Below are 17142 nucleotides of genomic sequence, written 5' to 3'. Positions count from 1 at the left end.
TTGAATGAACATTTTAAAAAACTTGGTTTCATTTTTATAAAAAAATTATTATAACTACATTCGACCCTTCTGATTTCAATAAAAATATTTAAAAAATTCTATCCCCCCGGGAAAGGGTCAACAAAAATTAATTAAAAATAAAATAATTGATTCCGCGATCCCTGTTAGAATTAGATAAAAATGTTCACAATTTTTTTTTTTGTAAATATCCCAAGATTGAATTGTTTAAACAATTTAATAACTTAAAATTATCAAATTTATACACTTTATACTTTTTTCTAGTTGTTAAATTGTTTAAACAATTCAATCTTGGGATATTTACAAAAAAAAAAATTGTTATATATAGTATAATGGACGGAAAAAAAAAATAAAAACGGGAAAATTTTCTTTAATTGTAGTACATCAATTTTGATATATAGCATTTTCGCGAAATAACTACCCCTTTTCCACCAAAAGTAATTACGCGTTGCGAAAAGAATAGAAAAAAAAATATTTTGATAGGAGAAATACCGAATAACTTTCTCAACAATCGACCGAAAAATAAAATAAAAACGGGAAAATTTTTTTTATTTGTAGTACATTGATTTCGTTGTAGGGCATTTTCACGAAAAAACCACCCCTTTTCCCCCAAAAGTAATTACGCGTCGCGAAAAGAATAGAAAAAAAAATATTTTGATCGGAAAAATATCGAATAACTCTTTAAATAGTTGACCGAAAAATAAAATAAAAACGGGAAAATTTTCTTTAATTGTAGTACTTTAATTTCGTTGTAGGACATTTTCACGAAAAAACCATCCTTATTCTCCCAAAAATAATTACGGGCCACGAGAAAATAGAAATAGCAATATTATTATGCGCATACGATAGTTTATTTAATTTATAATATGACGAAAAAAAAATTTTTAAAATCGATGCATTTTTGAATGGTGGGGCTATTTGTTAAGATTCTTTTTTTATTAACAATTGCTTTTGTTGTTAGTCCGAGCCGACGACGCGAGAATTGAGAGAATTGATAGAAATCGAATTTAAAAGTTTATGTCACCAACTTACCCCCCCTAAAATATTATTCTTTACAACTTTTATTTGGAACATTTTTATCTAATTCTAAAAGGGATCGCGGAATCAATTATTTTATTTTTAATTAATTTTTGTTAACCCTTTCCCGGGGGGATAGAATTTTTTAAATATTTTTATTGAAATCAGAAGGGTCGAATTTAGTTATAATAATTTTTTTATAAAAATGGAACCAAATTTTTTAAAATGTTCATTTAAAAGGGATCTTTCCTGGATCATTTTAAAAAAATATTGAAGTAGATTTTCAAAATATTAAATTCAATTTTTATATCAGTCCTGCATTTTATCTCATAATAATATTTAAATTTATATACATATGAATCGATTTTTATGTATGCTCTGTTGATTTTTGTATCGACTGTTTTTTTTCACCCGACATCTACGCAATGATAACTAGTACATATATATCATGTTAATCACGTTAGAGCGTTATCACAGAAAACTCATAATGGTAAACTATTAATATAGTTTATATAAGTAGATTTTTTGAAAAAAAATACATGTTTTTGTCAACTCTCTTTTGGCAATCAAACCTTTGTTTATTTATAATTAATTGTTAAAGTTGCTATTTTCTTAGCCATAGTATATAGAGAAAAAAATGGAGAATTTATTAGTTAAATAAAAAATAAGAAGACAGAGAATTTTTTTTTTTGTATACATAAAGACAAAAATTTATTTCATAATTTTATACATTGACTGTCAGAATTTAGAATTGTCAACAAATAAGAAAAGTTATAGTTTTATTTATTTTTCAGTGTTTCTGCGCAAGTTGGTACAGCGGAAACCTCTTTAAGAAACGATTATAACGCTGCTCTATAGCCGTTATACGTGAACTATTTTTTCCAGTAGTCACAAGTATGAAATCATCTGTTTCATCGGCTGAGCTTTCTGATGAATGATAACAGATATAAATTCATATATTTTAGTATACTTTGAGGTACAACCAGGGAAAATTAAAAATGATGTCGATTTTACGAATTTTATAGACTAGATAATTAAAATAACGATACACCTTTTTATTTAATCGGATGTTTTGTTGCTATATTTTTTTTTGATTAATTAACTGTTGAAGATGATGTATTCGAGGTTAAATATAGGCTCTTAAGGAAAATGATGTTCGGATTTACATAATACCCCATCGAAATAATTGAAAAAATGATGCCATATTTACCAAAAACTAAAGGATAAAACTAGAAAAATAGCCAAAAACATCACCTAAATTTAATATAGGTTTTTATTTTCAGTTTTAATTGATAGAGGATAATAAATTTTTATCTTTGTCTAACTACTTGAGTAAAAGTGAGAAACAGTATTCTCTTTCTGATATCTCGTTCTTTTCGCACTCATGAATATATAATGTTTTTAGCAAACATCCGCCAGATGTCTCTAGATTTGCTCTGGTTGTACCTTAAGGGCCAACACAAGTTGTCCTGTTTTACCGGTAAGGCCCATAGATTTTATATAGGATGAAATTAACATAATAATAATAGTATTTTTTTTGTATAAAAAAGCATCCAGGTAGAAATTATCTAATAATTTATTTTTTTAATACCATTTGCTTGATCCATTCTAGATCAGGATAACCTCAACTTATTCTTAACAGGGACATCTTGATTTGATCTGGTAAAAATTATCTGATATTAATTAATTTTTTAAAATAGAAGTTGCCTGATCCCGATAGCATCAGGATAACCTTAGCTTATCCTTAACAGGGACATCTTGATCCATACTCGATCCAGATTTGATCAGGAAAAAATATCTGATAATTTATTTTTTAAAATACAATTTTCCTGATCCGGATAGCATCACCATAACCTTAACTTATCCTTAACAGAGACATCTTGATCCAATCTGGATCCAAATTTGATCAGGTAAAAATTATCTAATAATTTATTTTTTTAATACCATTTGCTTGATCTATTCTAGATCAGGATAACCTTAACTTATCCTTAATAGGGACATCTTGATCCAATCTGGATCCAGATTTGATCAAGTAAAAATTACCACATAATTTATTTTTTAAAATAGAAGTTGCCGGATCCAGATAGCATCAGGATAACCTTAACTTATCCTTATTAAGGATATGTTGATCCAATCTGGATCCAGACTTGCTGAAGTAAAAATATTGAAAGAATAAGTTGATTTTTTACTATGTTCTTGTTAAAGATAGTATCAGGATAATGTCATTACACCCTTAACATATAGATTTATTATACATCAACATAACGTTTTATTTATGTATATATAGATATATGTATATACATATATGTAATTATGTATTTAAAAATTGGCTGAATTTAATATTTTTATTGTGGTTATGTCTTGATCACAAACTGATAAAGTAATTTTTATATTTTCCGGACTGAACACGGACAGAAAAAATAATTATATTATGTTTCAACTTTTCTTTCATGTTTTTAATAGTAAATTATTATTTATCTATGTTTTTTGTTTATTTATTTACTAACTCATCCATTTATCATTTATTAATTCATAAAAATAAAAAAATCGTCCCGAGTATCGTTTGTCAGAATGGCTCAGGGGGTAGAGCGTCGACCGCAAATTTCCAATTCTGCGTTCGAGGGTTCGAGACCCGGTCACTGTAAGTTAATTTAGGTCAGGTTTTAGAGCAAAATAATTCGGTTTAGGTTTAGGTTGATTCCATATCATAACGTTCATTTAACCGTCACATATTTGCCACTATATGTTATAAAAAGAAATATAAATGAAAACATGTTTCGTGGTCCATTTCGGATCATGTATCCTGTTCAGGATTGGATCCAGATTCCGGATCCATTTTGGATCATGCATCCTTACGTTATCCTGAAGACGACATTAGGTATCCTGATCCAATCCGGATCCGAACCTTACCAAAAAACATTACCATCCTGATCCATTTCGGATCCGGAATTTGGATCCGGAATGGATTTGAAATCAGGATATCCTGATTTGAATTTCTACTCGGGTTGTTACTACAAAAAAAAAAAAATAAAGTTAAATCCATAGTCGACAGTCTAGATTTTTCATGTTGATATGTCATATGTGTAAGTGAAAAAAGTCATTAAATCAAGTTAAAAGAGTTTAATAATTTATATAGTTTATAGACACAAACTTTAACAATAAGGCATCAAATCAGAATTCGAAGTCAAGAAACATTTTAATGTTTCTGCAAATCCTCAATGTAAGTACAAGACAGGAAGTTGTCAATATTGTGGTAAAAAATATGTATCGAATGCTGGTATAATAATGAAATATGACACTGAATTTGGCAGTCACGTCTAGCGGCCAGTTATTTTTTTCCAGGGGCGAAGCGCCAGGTGGCACTCAGGCACGTTACAATGGTTGATAATAAATTATTATAACTTTGAACCAGGATAAAAAATGTTTAAAAACCCCCATCCTCTGACTTTTTTCTTTGAAAACAAATAATTTTCAATTTTTTGTTTTTTTAATTTTTTTTTTTTTTTTAAATAGAAAGCCACATGGAAAAATCATAAACATTGTTTATATTGTCTACAATAATCTAGGAAATAAAAGTCAGAGGATGGAGGCCTCAAGTTGGATTTTTTTTTAGTATACCGTGCGACAAGATATTTAGACTGTGTAATAATTGAAAAATACATTTAAAGACCTCTATCCTATGACTTTTTTTTTCCTAGATTATTGTAGGCAATATAAATAATGTTTATGAATTTTTTTAGAATTTTTCCATGTGGCTTTCTATTTAAAAAAAAAAAAATTAAAAAAACAAAAAATTGAAAATTTTTTTTTAGTTGGAATGCCACATGGAAAAATCCTAGAAAAATTCATAAACATTGTTAGTATCCTCGAATAATCCCAACCTACCCCAAGCGGAGTTTGACCGACTGACCCAATATCTCGGCCAGTTGGTCAGGTGCACTGACCCAGCTCTCATCAGCTCTAATAGCTTCGACGTTTTTGTCAATTAAATCAAGGCTTGAGACTTGGAATTATTCTCTAGCAGAATAATGAGCAAACTTGTAAGTTAATTTGATTATTCTGGTTATCAATTATTAAATAAATTTTATTCATTATAATTATATAATCCTTATTATATAATTTATATTATTTTATCAAATTTTGTCTTTAAATTAAACTGAGAGTCTTGTCGACCACATGGTCAGTAGCGTCTTTTTATTCAAGTTAATCCAACATTTGTTTACAAACAATTAAATAATTAAATAAAATATAAACTCAGTGTTAACCACGCGTTCAAGTGCACCATATTTGTTGTGTAATTATAATTTAAATTTATTCGCAACTTGTAATCAATTCAATTGAATTGACATATTATTTTATTTTAAAATAAATAAAATAATATTCTAATAATCAATCACTAAACCAATCCAGGTCCAATCTACGCTCACGTCACTTTGAAAAAATGTAATCAACCACTAAATTGTAAGTACGATTGTATATTATTTCAAGTGTTTTGTCCGCGATTTTATAGTCTAATTTTCAAGTAGAGTTTTGTCGAAGTTACCAGTGTCTATTACGTATATTTGTAGAGTCAGTCTTTGAATTTAGTCTCAGCTAATTTGCCTTACAATTAGTTGCTTAATTTTCGGGCTACGTTTATTAACGGGTCTTTCGTATTTTAATTTTACTTTATATTGACTCAGTAAAAGACACGCGTTTTCTCTTTTATTTTATTGTCGTGAGGGATTTGAATCTATAATCGAACTTATGGAGCTGAAACTAGTGCCCGACAGTTCCGCGTCCACTTAGAGTCAGGAGAATAAGGTAAAAATTAAAAAAAACCAAGTAATTTCTGGGCTCACGGTCGATTTCTCCCATACAAAATTCTAGATCCTCTGGTTTATCCCGAGTGGAAATTGAATCCGGCTTGGCCGGATCCTGATCCGAATCGGATCCTGTATGGCTAAGGTAATCCGGATCCGGGTTTCCTGACCCTTTTCGGATCCGTTATGGCTAAGGCTAACCGGATCCGGCTTTCCTTACTCTTTCCTGATCCGAATCGGATCCAGATTGCCGGACTTTAATCGGACTTTATTTTTTTTTTCAAAGTTATCTCCGGGTTTAGTCAGGTTTGGCTAAGGCTAACCGGATCCGGTTTCCCTTACTCTATCCTGATCCGAATCGGATCCGGAATGCCGGACTTTGATTGAAGTTTGTTTTTTTTGTCAAAGTTAACTTCCGGATTCGGTCAGGCTTGGCTAAGGTAAGCCGGATCCGGTTTCCCTGATTTGAAACGGATCCAACTTAGAAGTATTTGAAAAAAAAAAAATTAATTTCAGAATGTCATTTTATTTTTTGATAATAATAAATACATTGTTGGATATATATAGTATTAATCATATCAAGTTTTTCTATTGTAATTTTGAAATAACTTTCTACACTTGTAAAGGACTTTTGATTTTATGGGTTTCACGTACGCCGCCGTGGTCAATAGGATAGAGTTGCCGACTTTGAACAGAATAGCCCCGAGATCGATCCCCGCAAAATCCGGAATTTTAGTTTAGTTTAGGTTGAATTTTCTAAGATAAAAATATTGTTAATAATGATTGTTAAAAAAAATAATTGAAAAAAGCAAAAATATTTTTTTTTCTTAAATCAAAATTTTTTTAAAACAAAATTCGGATCCGGTTTAAATAAAAAATCGGATCCGATTTGGATGTAAAATCGGATCTGATTTGAATGTAAAATCGGATCCGTTTTGGATGTAAAATCGGATCCGATTTAAATGTAATTTCGGATACATAATTTGGTATCCGATTTAGCCACGGAGTCCTTATTGTAACCGGATCCGGTTCACCGGATCCGATTCGGAGCCTAGCCGGCGTTACATTTTCAGTCCGAATCGGATCCGGCCAGCCTGATCCGATTCGGATATGTAATCAGGTAAACCGGATCCGTCCTGGATCCGAATCGGACTGAAATTTCCACTCGGGATGGTGATTTTTTTGTAGCTTTAATTACCCTCTAAATAATGACCTGAACAAATTTTTTTAAAATAATTTCCCTCGGCCGCGACAACACCATAAACAAAAAAAAAAAAGCGAAAAAATAATTGAAAAAACTAATTTATTTTTTTTGTTATTTGTTCATGGTGTTGTCGTGGCCGAAAGAAATTGTTGAGAAGAAATCCATATACACCATTATTTAGAGGATAAAAAAAGCTACCAGAAAACCACCATAAACTTGGAGATCTAAGATTTATTATGTTGGAAATCGACCGCGCGCCCAGAAAATACTTCGTTTTTTTTTTCAATTTTATTTTTACTTATAAAAATTTTCTTATATTAAATAAAAAACATCGTAATTCGAGAACGAAAAATTTCTTGAATTATGGAAATATTGTCTTGAATTATAACAAATACGTCTTGAGTTATAAAAAAAAATTTTTAAATAATAACAAAAATTTCTTGAATCATGGCAGAATGTTCTAATTTTTAGAAGTAAGGTTCTTGGTTTATGGCCAAATAGGTCTTGAATTATAACAAATACTACTTGAATTATAAAAAAAAATTCTTAAATAATAACAAAAATTTCTTGAATCATGGCAAAATGTTCTAATTTTTAGTAGTAAGGTTCTTGGATTATAACCAAATAGGTCTTGGATTATAACAAAATGTAGGCGATTTTAGAAGTAAGCTTCTTTGTTTATGACGTATTTCTTATAATCCAAGAAAAATATTAAACAAATCGAGAAAAAAAATTCTTTTACATAAATAAATATAAGAGAAAAACAAAAATATGTTAACAATCATTTTTTTGATTGTTTTTTATTACTACGAGACTGAGCGCCCGCTTGCGCGGTCGCTTTTATTTAACTTGAATGTCGATGTCATATGTTTGGGAATGGTTACACTCAGAGAAGGATATGTTAACAGTTAATATACCAATATGTTTACATTAAACATACAAAAGTTTAATGTTAAGATATATATATTAACAATAAACATAGATATCTTAACTGTTAAGGTTGCTTATAAATACGCGAGGATAGGACTATAAGTTGATATACCGTACATTTTTATTTTTAACAAGTTTTTTTTCACTAAAAAATTTCCAAATTACTATCAAATTGTAGTGCTCGGCAAGACGAATACGATAAAAAAATTTAAATTTTTTCTGACGTTGATTTTTAAAGATATTTAATGTTAAATTTTGAAATTTTCGTCTTTCTCGCAACGAGAGGACATGAGAGAATTGCGATCCGGCAACACTGCTCACAACATGTTAACACCGAATACAATGACACTTGACATTGATTTAATTGTTGCATCTGGTTAATGTTTTAATAACATACTCCAATGGCACTTTTATTGAAAATATTTCATAAATAAATAAAGTATACTTGACATTATTGCATCTGTGACAATGAGGCAAGGTATTTTTCTATTATTTTGTTTACAATGTACCCAATAGTGTTCATAACTATTAAATTAACTTAGCCACTATTTTAAATATATCGATTTATTGAATGTATCGAACGTATTACGTGTATGTGTGTGTGTGAGAACTAATGAAAATGGATGTGTCGACAGCGTCAGCCAATAGAATGACGAATAAACGTTGCCACGTGAAGTTAACTGAAAGTGTCTTGTCCTTTTTTATAAGGGATTCAAACTTTGTTGGTTGAATTTTTTTTTTTTTGTATTAGAAAATTTTACCTGAGAAGTGACTTGAACTCCTGACACTAACAACGCTACCTAAATCTACCTATTCTAATTCCGACGCTTTACCGACTTAACCACGACGCGATTATATATACGACTACGATTTTATTCTCCTTATGGTACCAAATTTTTTTATTTAGAAATTAATGACTTGATTTAATAAAATTTATGTACTGAAATATTAATAAACACGAATGTGTTTAAATTATTACAAATAAATATAATGAAAATAAAAAAATTAGTTTATTCATTTATTAAAATATTTATATCAAAGAAAATTTAGGAGACATTTATTTTAATCTTTTATTGTATGAATAATATTAATGCATATGATACACAATATTTTTTTTTTTTCAAATTTTATATACTCTTGTTTTAAAATGAGACTAAATTTGGCAGCCACTTCTAGCAGCCAAATATTTTTTTCCAGGGGCGAAGCACCAGGTGGCACTCAGGCGCGTTATAATGATTGATAAAAACTTATTATAACTTTCAACCAGGATAATAAAATGTTATCCTCTGATTTTTTTTCCCTAGATTGTTGTAGACAATATTAACAATGTCTATGAATTTTTCTAGGATTTTTCTATGTGGCTTTCTGTTAAAAAAAAAAAAAATTTAAAAAAAAAAAAACTTGAAAATTTTTTTTTTGCATGGAATGCCACATGGAAAAATCCTAGAAAAAATCATAGACATTGTTAATATTGTCTATAACAATTTAGGAAAAAAAAATTAGAGGATGAAGGTCTTTAAATGTATTTTTTAATTGATACAAAGTCTAAATATCTTGTGACACGGTATACTACAAAAAAAAATAGATTTAAAGACTTCCATCCTCTGATTTTTTTTTTCTAGATTGTTGCAGACAATATTAACAATGTTCATGAATTTTTTCAGAACTTTTCCATGTGGCTTTTCTATGCAAAAAAAAAAAAAATAAAAAAACAAAAACTTGAAAATTTCTTTTTGCATGGAATGCCACATGGAAAAATCGTAGAAAAATTCATAGACATTGTTAATATTGTCTACAACAATCTAGGAAAAAAAATCAGAGGATGGAGGTCTCTTAATATTTTATTATCCTGGTAAAAGCTATAATAAGTTTCTATAATATGTCGGGGCACTACGAGGCACTTCACCCCTGGAAAAAAATATCTGGCTGCTAAACGTGGCTGCGAAATTCAGTGTCATGTTTTAAATACAAATTGCGCGTATAATGTTTGTATTTATATAGATATATACGAACGCGCGAACATAGGCGTTCGCGAGAGAGAAAGCTGACGATCACGCATATATAGCCTTAATGGCAGCTCGCAATTTGTTGCTAAATTAATAAATGACGCTAAAGCTCGCCGCCGAATCGGTCGCTCTAGCAGGGCCGGCTCAAACTCCATTGCCCCAAGATTTTAGTGAAAAAAAAAATTGGATAGATTTTCTTTTTTTTTTTCATTCTATAATTTTTATAATGTAAAATATTATTTTTTTTTTAGAAATCTTTCTTTTTTCTTTCTTTCAAATGATTTTGTTTAAGTAATTTTCCAAGTTGTATGTGTATGTATAGTTGAACGCGTTGTCTCGGGGTATTTTAATTTTTTTCCAACACTAATACATCGAATAACCTTTTGAAAATTTGACCAGAAGTTTATTATTATATAACAATAATGAAACAATTAATATTGTAAAGTTATTAGACGTAATTGTTTATAATAATAATTAATTAAAATCAAAAAAATTAATGAAAAAAATATTTTTTTCTGCTAATTTTTTTTTTTCCAAGTAATTACGTCTAATAACTTGACAATATTAGATGTTTTATAAATTACATGATGTAATAAACCTGTGGTCAAATTTTCATCAAGTTATTCAATGTATTAGTATGTGTAAATAATTTTCCAAGTTGTATGTGTATGTATAGTTGAACGCGTTGTCTCGGGGTATTTTAATTTTTTTCCAACACTAATACATCGAATAACCTTTTGAAAATTTGACCAAAGGTTCATTATTATATAACAACAATGTAACAATTAATATTGTGAAATTATTAGATGTAATTGTTTATAATAATAATTATTTAAAATCAAAAAAATAAGAAAAAAACTTTTTTTTTTTGCTTTTTTTTTTTTTTTTCCAGGTAATTACGTCTAATAACTTTACAATGTTAATTGTTTTATTAATTACATGATGTAATGAACCTGTGGTCAAATTTTCATCAAGTTATTCCATGTATTAGTCTGTGTAAATAATTTTCCAAGTTGTATGTGTAAGTGTGTATAAATGCATTGTCCCGCTGTATTTTTATTTTTTTCTAACACTAATACATCGAATAACTTTTTGAAAATTTGACCAGATGTTAATTATGATATAACAATAATAAAACAATGAATATTGTAAAGTTATTAGACGTAATTACTTGTAAAAAATAAAGTTAGCAAAAAAAAAAAATTTTTTTTTTATTTTTTTGACTTTGAATAATTATTATTATAAACAATTACATCTAATAACTTTACAATATTTATTGTTTTATCATTGTTATGTAATAATAAACTTCTGGTTAAATTTTCAAAAGGTTATTCGATGTATTAGTGTTAGAAAAAAATAAAAATACTGCGGGACAACGCGTTCGACTATACATACACATACAACTTGGAAAATTATTTACACATACTAATACATTGAATAACTTGATGAAAATTTGACCACAGGTTCATTACATCATGTCATTAATAAAACAATTAACATTGTAAAGTTATTAGACGTAATTACTCGGAAAAAAAAAAATTAGCAAAAAAAAAAAATTTTCTTTTTATTTTTTTGACTTTGAATAATTATTATTATATACAATTACATTTAATAACTTTAAAATATTTATTGTGTTATCATTGTTATGTAATAATAAACCTCTGGTCAAATTTTTAAAAGGTTATTCAATGTATTAGTATGTGTAATTGATAATTAATAAAAGAACAAAGCTCGTGGTAACCGGCTTGTGTTGTGTTTCCTATTGTATGGAGCGGGGCGCTACACCATCCCTATGGATAGAGTGGGTATAAGCTTATACCCACTCTACCTATGGATCCCTGGGTTGACTGCCTACTGGCGGTCGATCGGGCGGCCAGCTTCAGCGTCATATTAATAACTCAGTAAGTAATTAATTTTTTTTTATAATTCAAGAAGTATTTGTTATAATTCAAGACCTATTTGGCCATAAACCAAGAACCTTACTTCTAAAAGTTAGAACATTTTGCCATGATTCAAGAAATTTTTGTTAATATTTAAGAATTTTTTTTTATAATTTAAGACGTATTTGTTATAATTCAAGACAATATTTCCATAATTCAAGAAATTTTTTGTTCCCGAATTACGAAATTCTTTATTTAATATAAGAAAATTTTTCCATAATCCAAGAACTTTTTTTTAGTCCGTAAGCTGATGGCTAAAAAACTAGACTCAAGCGTATACGAAAAGAATGTGTCAAATGGTAGTCCTTGAGACCTAGAACACATTGCACATACCCTCAAGCAGTTTTTTGGTCACTCATCCACAGGTAAGCCAGGTAAATAATCGATTATTCAGACTCCTCATAATTACATAATTTTTTGTTTAAATACTTTTAATTTTAATATATTAACTTAATTTTAAACTCTCAAGCAAATTAATTGTAGCCCTGCCGAGATATTAATTTTTGAAAATTAAAAAAATCACGAATTATAAGAGACGTTACAATTGCTTGGCGAGCTAGGATATTTTTTTTTAATGTATTTTAAATATAAAAAAAAAAATCTAAAGCAAAAAAAAAATAGCTAAAATGGTTAAAAAATTATTATAAATTAAATTGAATTGTCGAGCAATGCGGGGGCTGAGCGGCATGGGGATTACAGAGGGGCGCGAAAAAAATAAAGTAGTGGGAAGTTTTTTGCTTTTTTTTCTCTATAGTTTTCCTCTTCTAATATAAACTCCAAGCTGACTGCCAAACTCCCCACCACTCTGTTCTTTTCGCGCCGCTCTGTAATCCCCATATCGCTCAGCCCCCGCATTGCTCTATAATTTAAATTCTATAATATAATTTTTAATAATTTTTTTAACCCTTTTAGCTTTTTTTTTTTTGCTTGAGATTTTTTTTTTTATTTTTAAAATACATTAAAAAAAAATATCCTAGCTCGCCAAGCAATTGTAACGTCTCTTATAATTCGTGATTTTTTTAATTTTCAAAAATTAATATCTCGGCAGGGCTACAATTAATTTGCTTGAGAGTTTAAAATTAAGTTAATATATTAAAATTAAAAGTATTTAAACAAAAAATTATGTAATTATGAGGAGTCTGAATAATCGATTTTTTACCTAGCTAACCTGTGGATGAGTGACCAAAAAACTGCTTGAGAGTATGTGCAATGTGTTCTAGGTCTCAAGGACTACCATTTGACACATTCTTTTTGTATACGGTTGAGTCTAGTTTTTTAGCCATCAGCTTACCGTCTATTTGCAAGAACAAAAGTTTTATTATGAAGAAGTTTTTGTATTAGTTTTAGAATTTTTTTTTCTCCGTGTAAGCTGTAGCAAAATGAAGAATTTTTGTTAGAGGTTTTAAAAGATACAAGTGAAAACGTACCGATACTCTCTATGCTTGCGTGTTCAAGTGTTTAACTATTGTCAACTTTGACACTAATTATCTCGATTTAAACAAAGTAAAAAATTACTTAAAAAATATGATTCAATATATCTTTATTCAACTTAGACATCAATACTAACTTGAGAAATGTCGGTGAGAGAAAAATATTTTCATTCTTATATTCACTAATTTTAACGACTTGAAAGTTGAGGACACGTGGAAAAAATCATGGTACATTGGTGTAACGGTTACACCAATGTACCATGTAGGGTTGTGAGTCTGGATTTTTTTACCGATTATTAACCAGATTATTTACCGGAAAAAAAATTTTTTTTTCTTAACCACCAAGAAGCGGAGCCAAATACTTGCGCCGATTTATACTGCGCATCTTGTATCCGTTAATTTTGTTTTCACTTTCTACTATTTATTAATTTATTTACAACTAATTTATCAATTTATTTTGGGATTAATTGATAAAAATTCATAAAATACGGGTTGTATAAAATATATATTAATTTAGTGTTGATAAAATATCATTTATTATTATTATTTTCATCAACTTTGGTAAATATTTTTTCAACAAATGAAAAACAATTCTGGATTTCAGGTTTAGAGGTTATACATTATTGTTGTCAAGGTCAGAAAAAAACAATGAATAATTTTTAATTGTTATTTGATAATAATTTGAATTAATAGTAAAGCTAATTTGTTTTTAAAAATTCAAGGCTCAAAAAACATCATGGGAAGGTCTGAGTCAGTGGTTTGGCGATACTTCGACCAAGTCACTTTGACAGACAATGCAAATACTAGTAAATACAAAAAAGGACGATGCAAGTTTTGTAGTCAAGAATATATAACTAATGCCTGATTTTCAAGTGCAATAAATGTCCAGAAATTGAGTTAACGTATGATTATCATATCATTTAATTATGTTATTCGTTCAAAACAAAAAATATCAGTTACTTCCATACCAAAATCGACAAAAGTAAGCTACATTTTAAAAATATATTAAGAGGTCAATGTATATGTTTCAATCGAACTTAAATTCTTGTGTTAAGCTTAAAATGTACTTTAAAAAAAAAAAAATATTATTTATATCATGTTTGTATTGAACATGATATTAATATTCTCGATTAATATTCTTGATTTATGCAATTAGTACCGAAAAAATTAATATTATTTAAGAAAACAGTCAATTACTTCAATTACTTTTTATATGTAATAATATTTACATTATAATAATAGTAATAATAATATGAAATATGTAAATATTAAAAACGATGTGATGACTGATGATACATGATATTATATATTTAATAAATAAACACTATTTATGTATTCACATATACATATAAAAAAAATTTACTCAAGAGGTAAATTGTTATTAATATAAATAATAAAATTCTTTTGCAATAATAATTTAATTGAATATACTCATTAATTATTATAATACAAATAACCATTTATTAATTAGTTTAATAATAATAAAAATATAATTTATTAAATAATAAATTAATAATCAATTATTTATTAAACAATAAATAAATAAATTAATAAATTTGATCATAAATTAATAATTTAATTATTAATTTATTAATATATCCACATTAAAGATGACATAAACTATTTGAAATCACTCGCGCAAACGGTGATTGGCTCTGGTAAGCTCCGCCTTTTTTGGTTAAAAATGATTTTTTACCGGTACAAAATCTGGTTAAAAATGCTAAAAAAATGAAACACCGGTAAATCAACGACCCAAGTGTAACGGTAAGAATTCAAAAAGTCCTTACGTGTTCCTACTGCCTTGAATTGAAATTGTCATGTGATGAAAGGATAAATTAGTTCGGGAAAGTTTAGGAAATAATTATTGGATTTCAAGAAAAGAATAGCTGTTGCTTGTATGCTTGACGAGAAACGATGAGGCTAAGATAATAGAATAAAGGTATTTGCACCTTTTTCCGTGTTTTACCAAGGCGTTAGAGTGAGTTAGAAGTAATTTTGGGGCATTCTTATAATGTTGGGTTCTATTAAGTTTACAGTAGAGTGGGTATAAGCAGAGTAAAGCCACAGAGGTTCCATTAGTCCGACATTTTGTGCTCGCTGTATGGAGTGGGTATAAGAGGTTTTCGTCACTTCCGAGCTCACCATATGGAGTGGGTATAAGAGGGTTCCGTCACTTCCGAGGTAAAAATCATCTATGGCTTTACTCTGCTTATACCCACTCTAGTTTACAGTATGGAGGTCAGATCGGAATAACTAAGCTAGGAGTAAGAATATTTTTCTTTCGTCAAATGATTCGGTTGCTAATAAGAGAACGATTCACGCTGCACAGATAGTCACGTGAGTTTTTGTTTTTTCTTCATATACTTTGCTGAGACTCAAATAATTATGAATTGACACTGATCTATAATTTTCAGTGTCGATGAATCATTATATTCACAAAAACGGTGTCATTAATATGGTACAAAAATTCCAGTTCGCTTGGAGAAAATGGATCAATTCTTAGACATAACAGTTCGACTTGTTAACAAATAACAAATGAAACATATGTTGAAAGAATTTTTATTTGGTGTCGAGGACAATGTAGTCAGATATACACCTGCTTACTTCATATCCATCATTATTTTATATGCCCCCACCATCATGAGAAACCGTCTCCACACCAAAAATCACGGTAGGTATTCATGAGTTCTTCAAAAATCATCCTATTAAAAATCTCATTTTATAAAAAATTGGAGAAAAAAATATTTCATCAAATACAAATTCGGGCAAAACATATGAGAATGATTTGATGGGTTTTACTATCATTAATATCTTGAAAAATATAATAGGTTTTTTAAATAAATGGAATAATTGGGTAAGTGAATTAATTTACCTCACACGCAGTTACAGAGTCAGCTCCAGATTTTGCAGCCATCATCGAAAGCAATCCAGTGCCAGTTCCAATATCCAGAACATTAGCTTTTTTTCCTTTACTATGCACCTTTTCGATTGCTTGCTTTAGTGCAACGAAATATTTTTCATTCTTCAAACAATGAAAAGAATGAATATGCAATGGATATTTGTAAAAAATTAAAATAGGAAAACAAACTTACTCTTTCATGATCATGCAGCATATCAGCAAATGCTGATCTTGCGACCTCTTGATGATGATCATAATCAGGATGTTTCTCCTCCCAAATTGAGCACCCAGTAATTGGATCAAAACTTCGAGTGAATATACTCATTTCTTAGAACCAAATGTTGAATTCAAACAATGTGTTATAAAATAATAAGTTAATTAGTATCACCAACCACTAAGCAAACATTATTTATCAGAACAAGTGACAACTTAACAACTACAGTGGTGTTAGAGTGTGATAAAGTGGTGTACAATACTACAATACGGAAGCCGGGTACTCGGGTAGGCATATGTACGTAGTATTAAATATATGCGGGTAGGGCCACAGCCCACACGCATGCACGTTCACATGTTAACATGTTGGCTTGTTTACATGTTCACAATGTTCAGGCAATGTATGATATTCCGTATTATACGGCTCTTATTTTCAGCGTCGTATTATACGTTTTATCCGGCAGTCCAATTCACAGGGCAAATTTTTTACAATTTAGGGTTTTTTTTGCCGCTGATAGCGCGTGTTAAATGTTTTTTATATAGATTTCACATACAAAAGCATCACAAACGCTGCCAGTGGAAGAAAAAAGCCCTAAATTGTTACCCTGGAATTGGCACCCTGGGGTGCATTCCTTTAATAAAAAATTTTTTTTTCGTTCTGCAATTTCGCCCTGTAATACCGA

The 17142-nt window shown here is 29.1% G+C and overlaps 1 protein-coding gene across 1 annotated transcript in view; it reads right to left on the bottom strand.

Annotated features, from left to right (window-relative positions):
- LOC122849197 (protein arginine N-methyltransferase 7) overlaps positions 1 to 16991 on the bottom strand; it is a 27457-nt gene extending 10466 nt beyond the window's left edge. The window contains exons 1-2 of the mRNA XM_044147818.1: positions 16440 to 16991; positions 16220 to 16369 (exon numbers count right to left, since the gene is read on the bottom strand). Of these exons, the coding sequence (XP_044003753.1) occupies positions 16220 to 16369; positions 16440 to 16571 (282 nt within the window). The 5' untranslated portion in view covers positions 16572 to 16991. The remainder of the gene's footprint in view (positions 1 to 16219; positions 16370 to 16439) is intronic.
- Positions 16992 to 17142: the final 151 nt, after the last annotated feature.

The sequence above is a fragment of the Aphidius gifuensis genome, linkage group LG2 (genome assembly GCF_014905175.1).
Source record: "Aphidius gifuensis isolate YNYX2018 linkage group LG2, ASM1490517v1, whole genome shotgun sequence".
Classification (NCBI taxonomy): Eukaryota; Metazoa; Arthropoda; class Insecta; order Hymenoptera; family Braconidae; genus Aphidius; species Aphidius gifuensis.
Note: the sequence above shows the minus strand (reverse complement) of the source record. Positions and strands in the feature narration are given on the sequence as shown.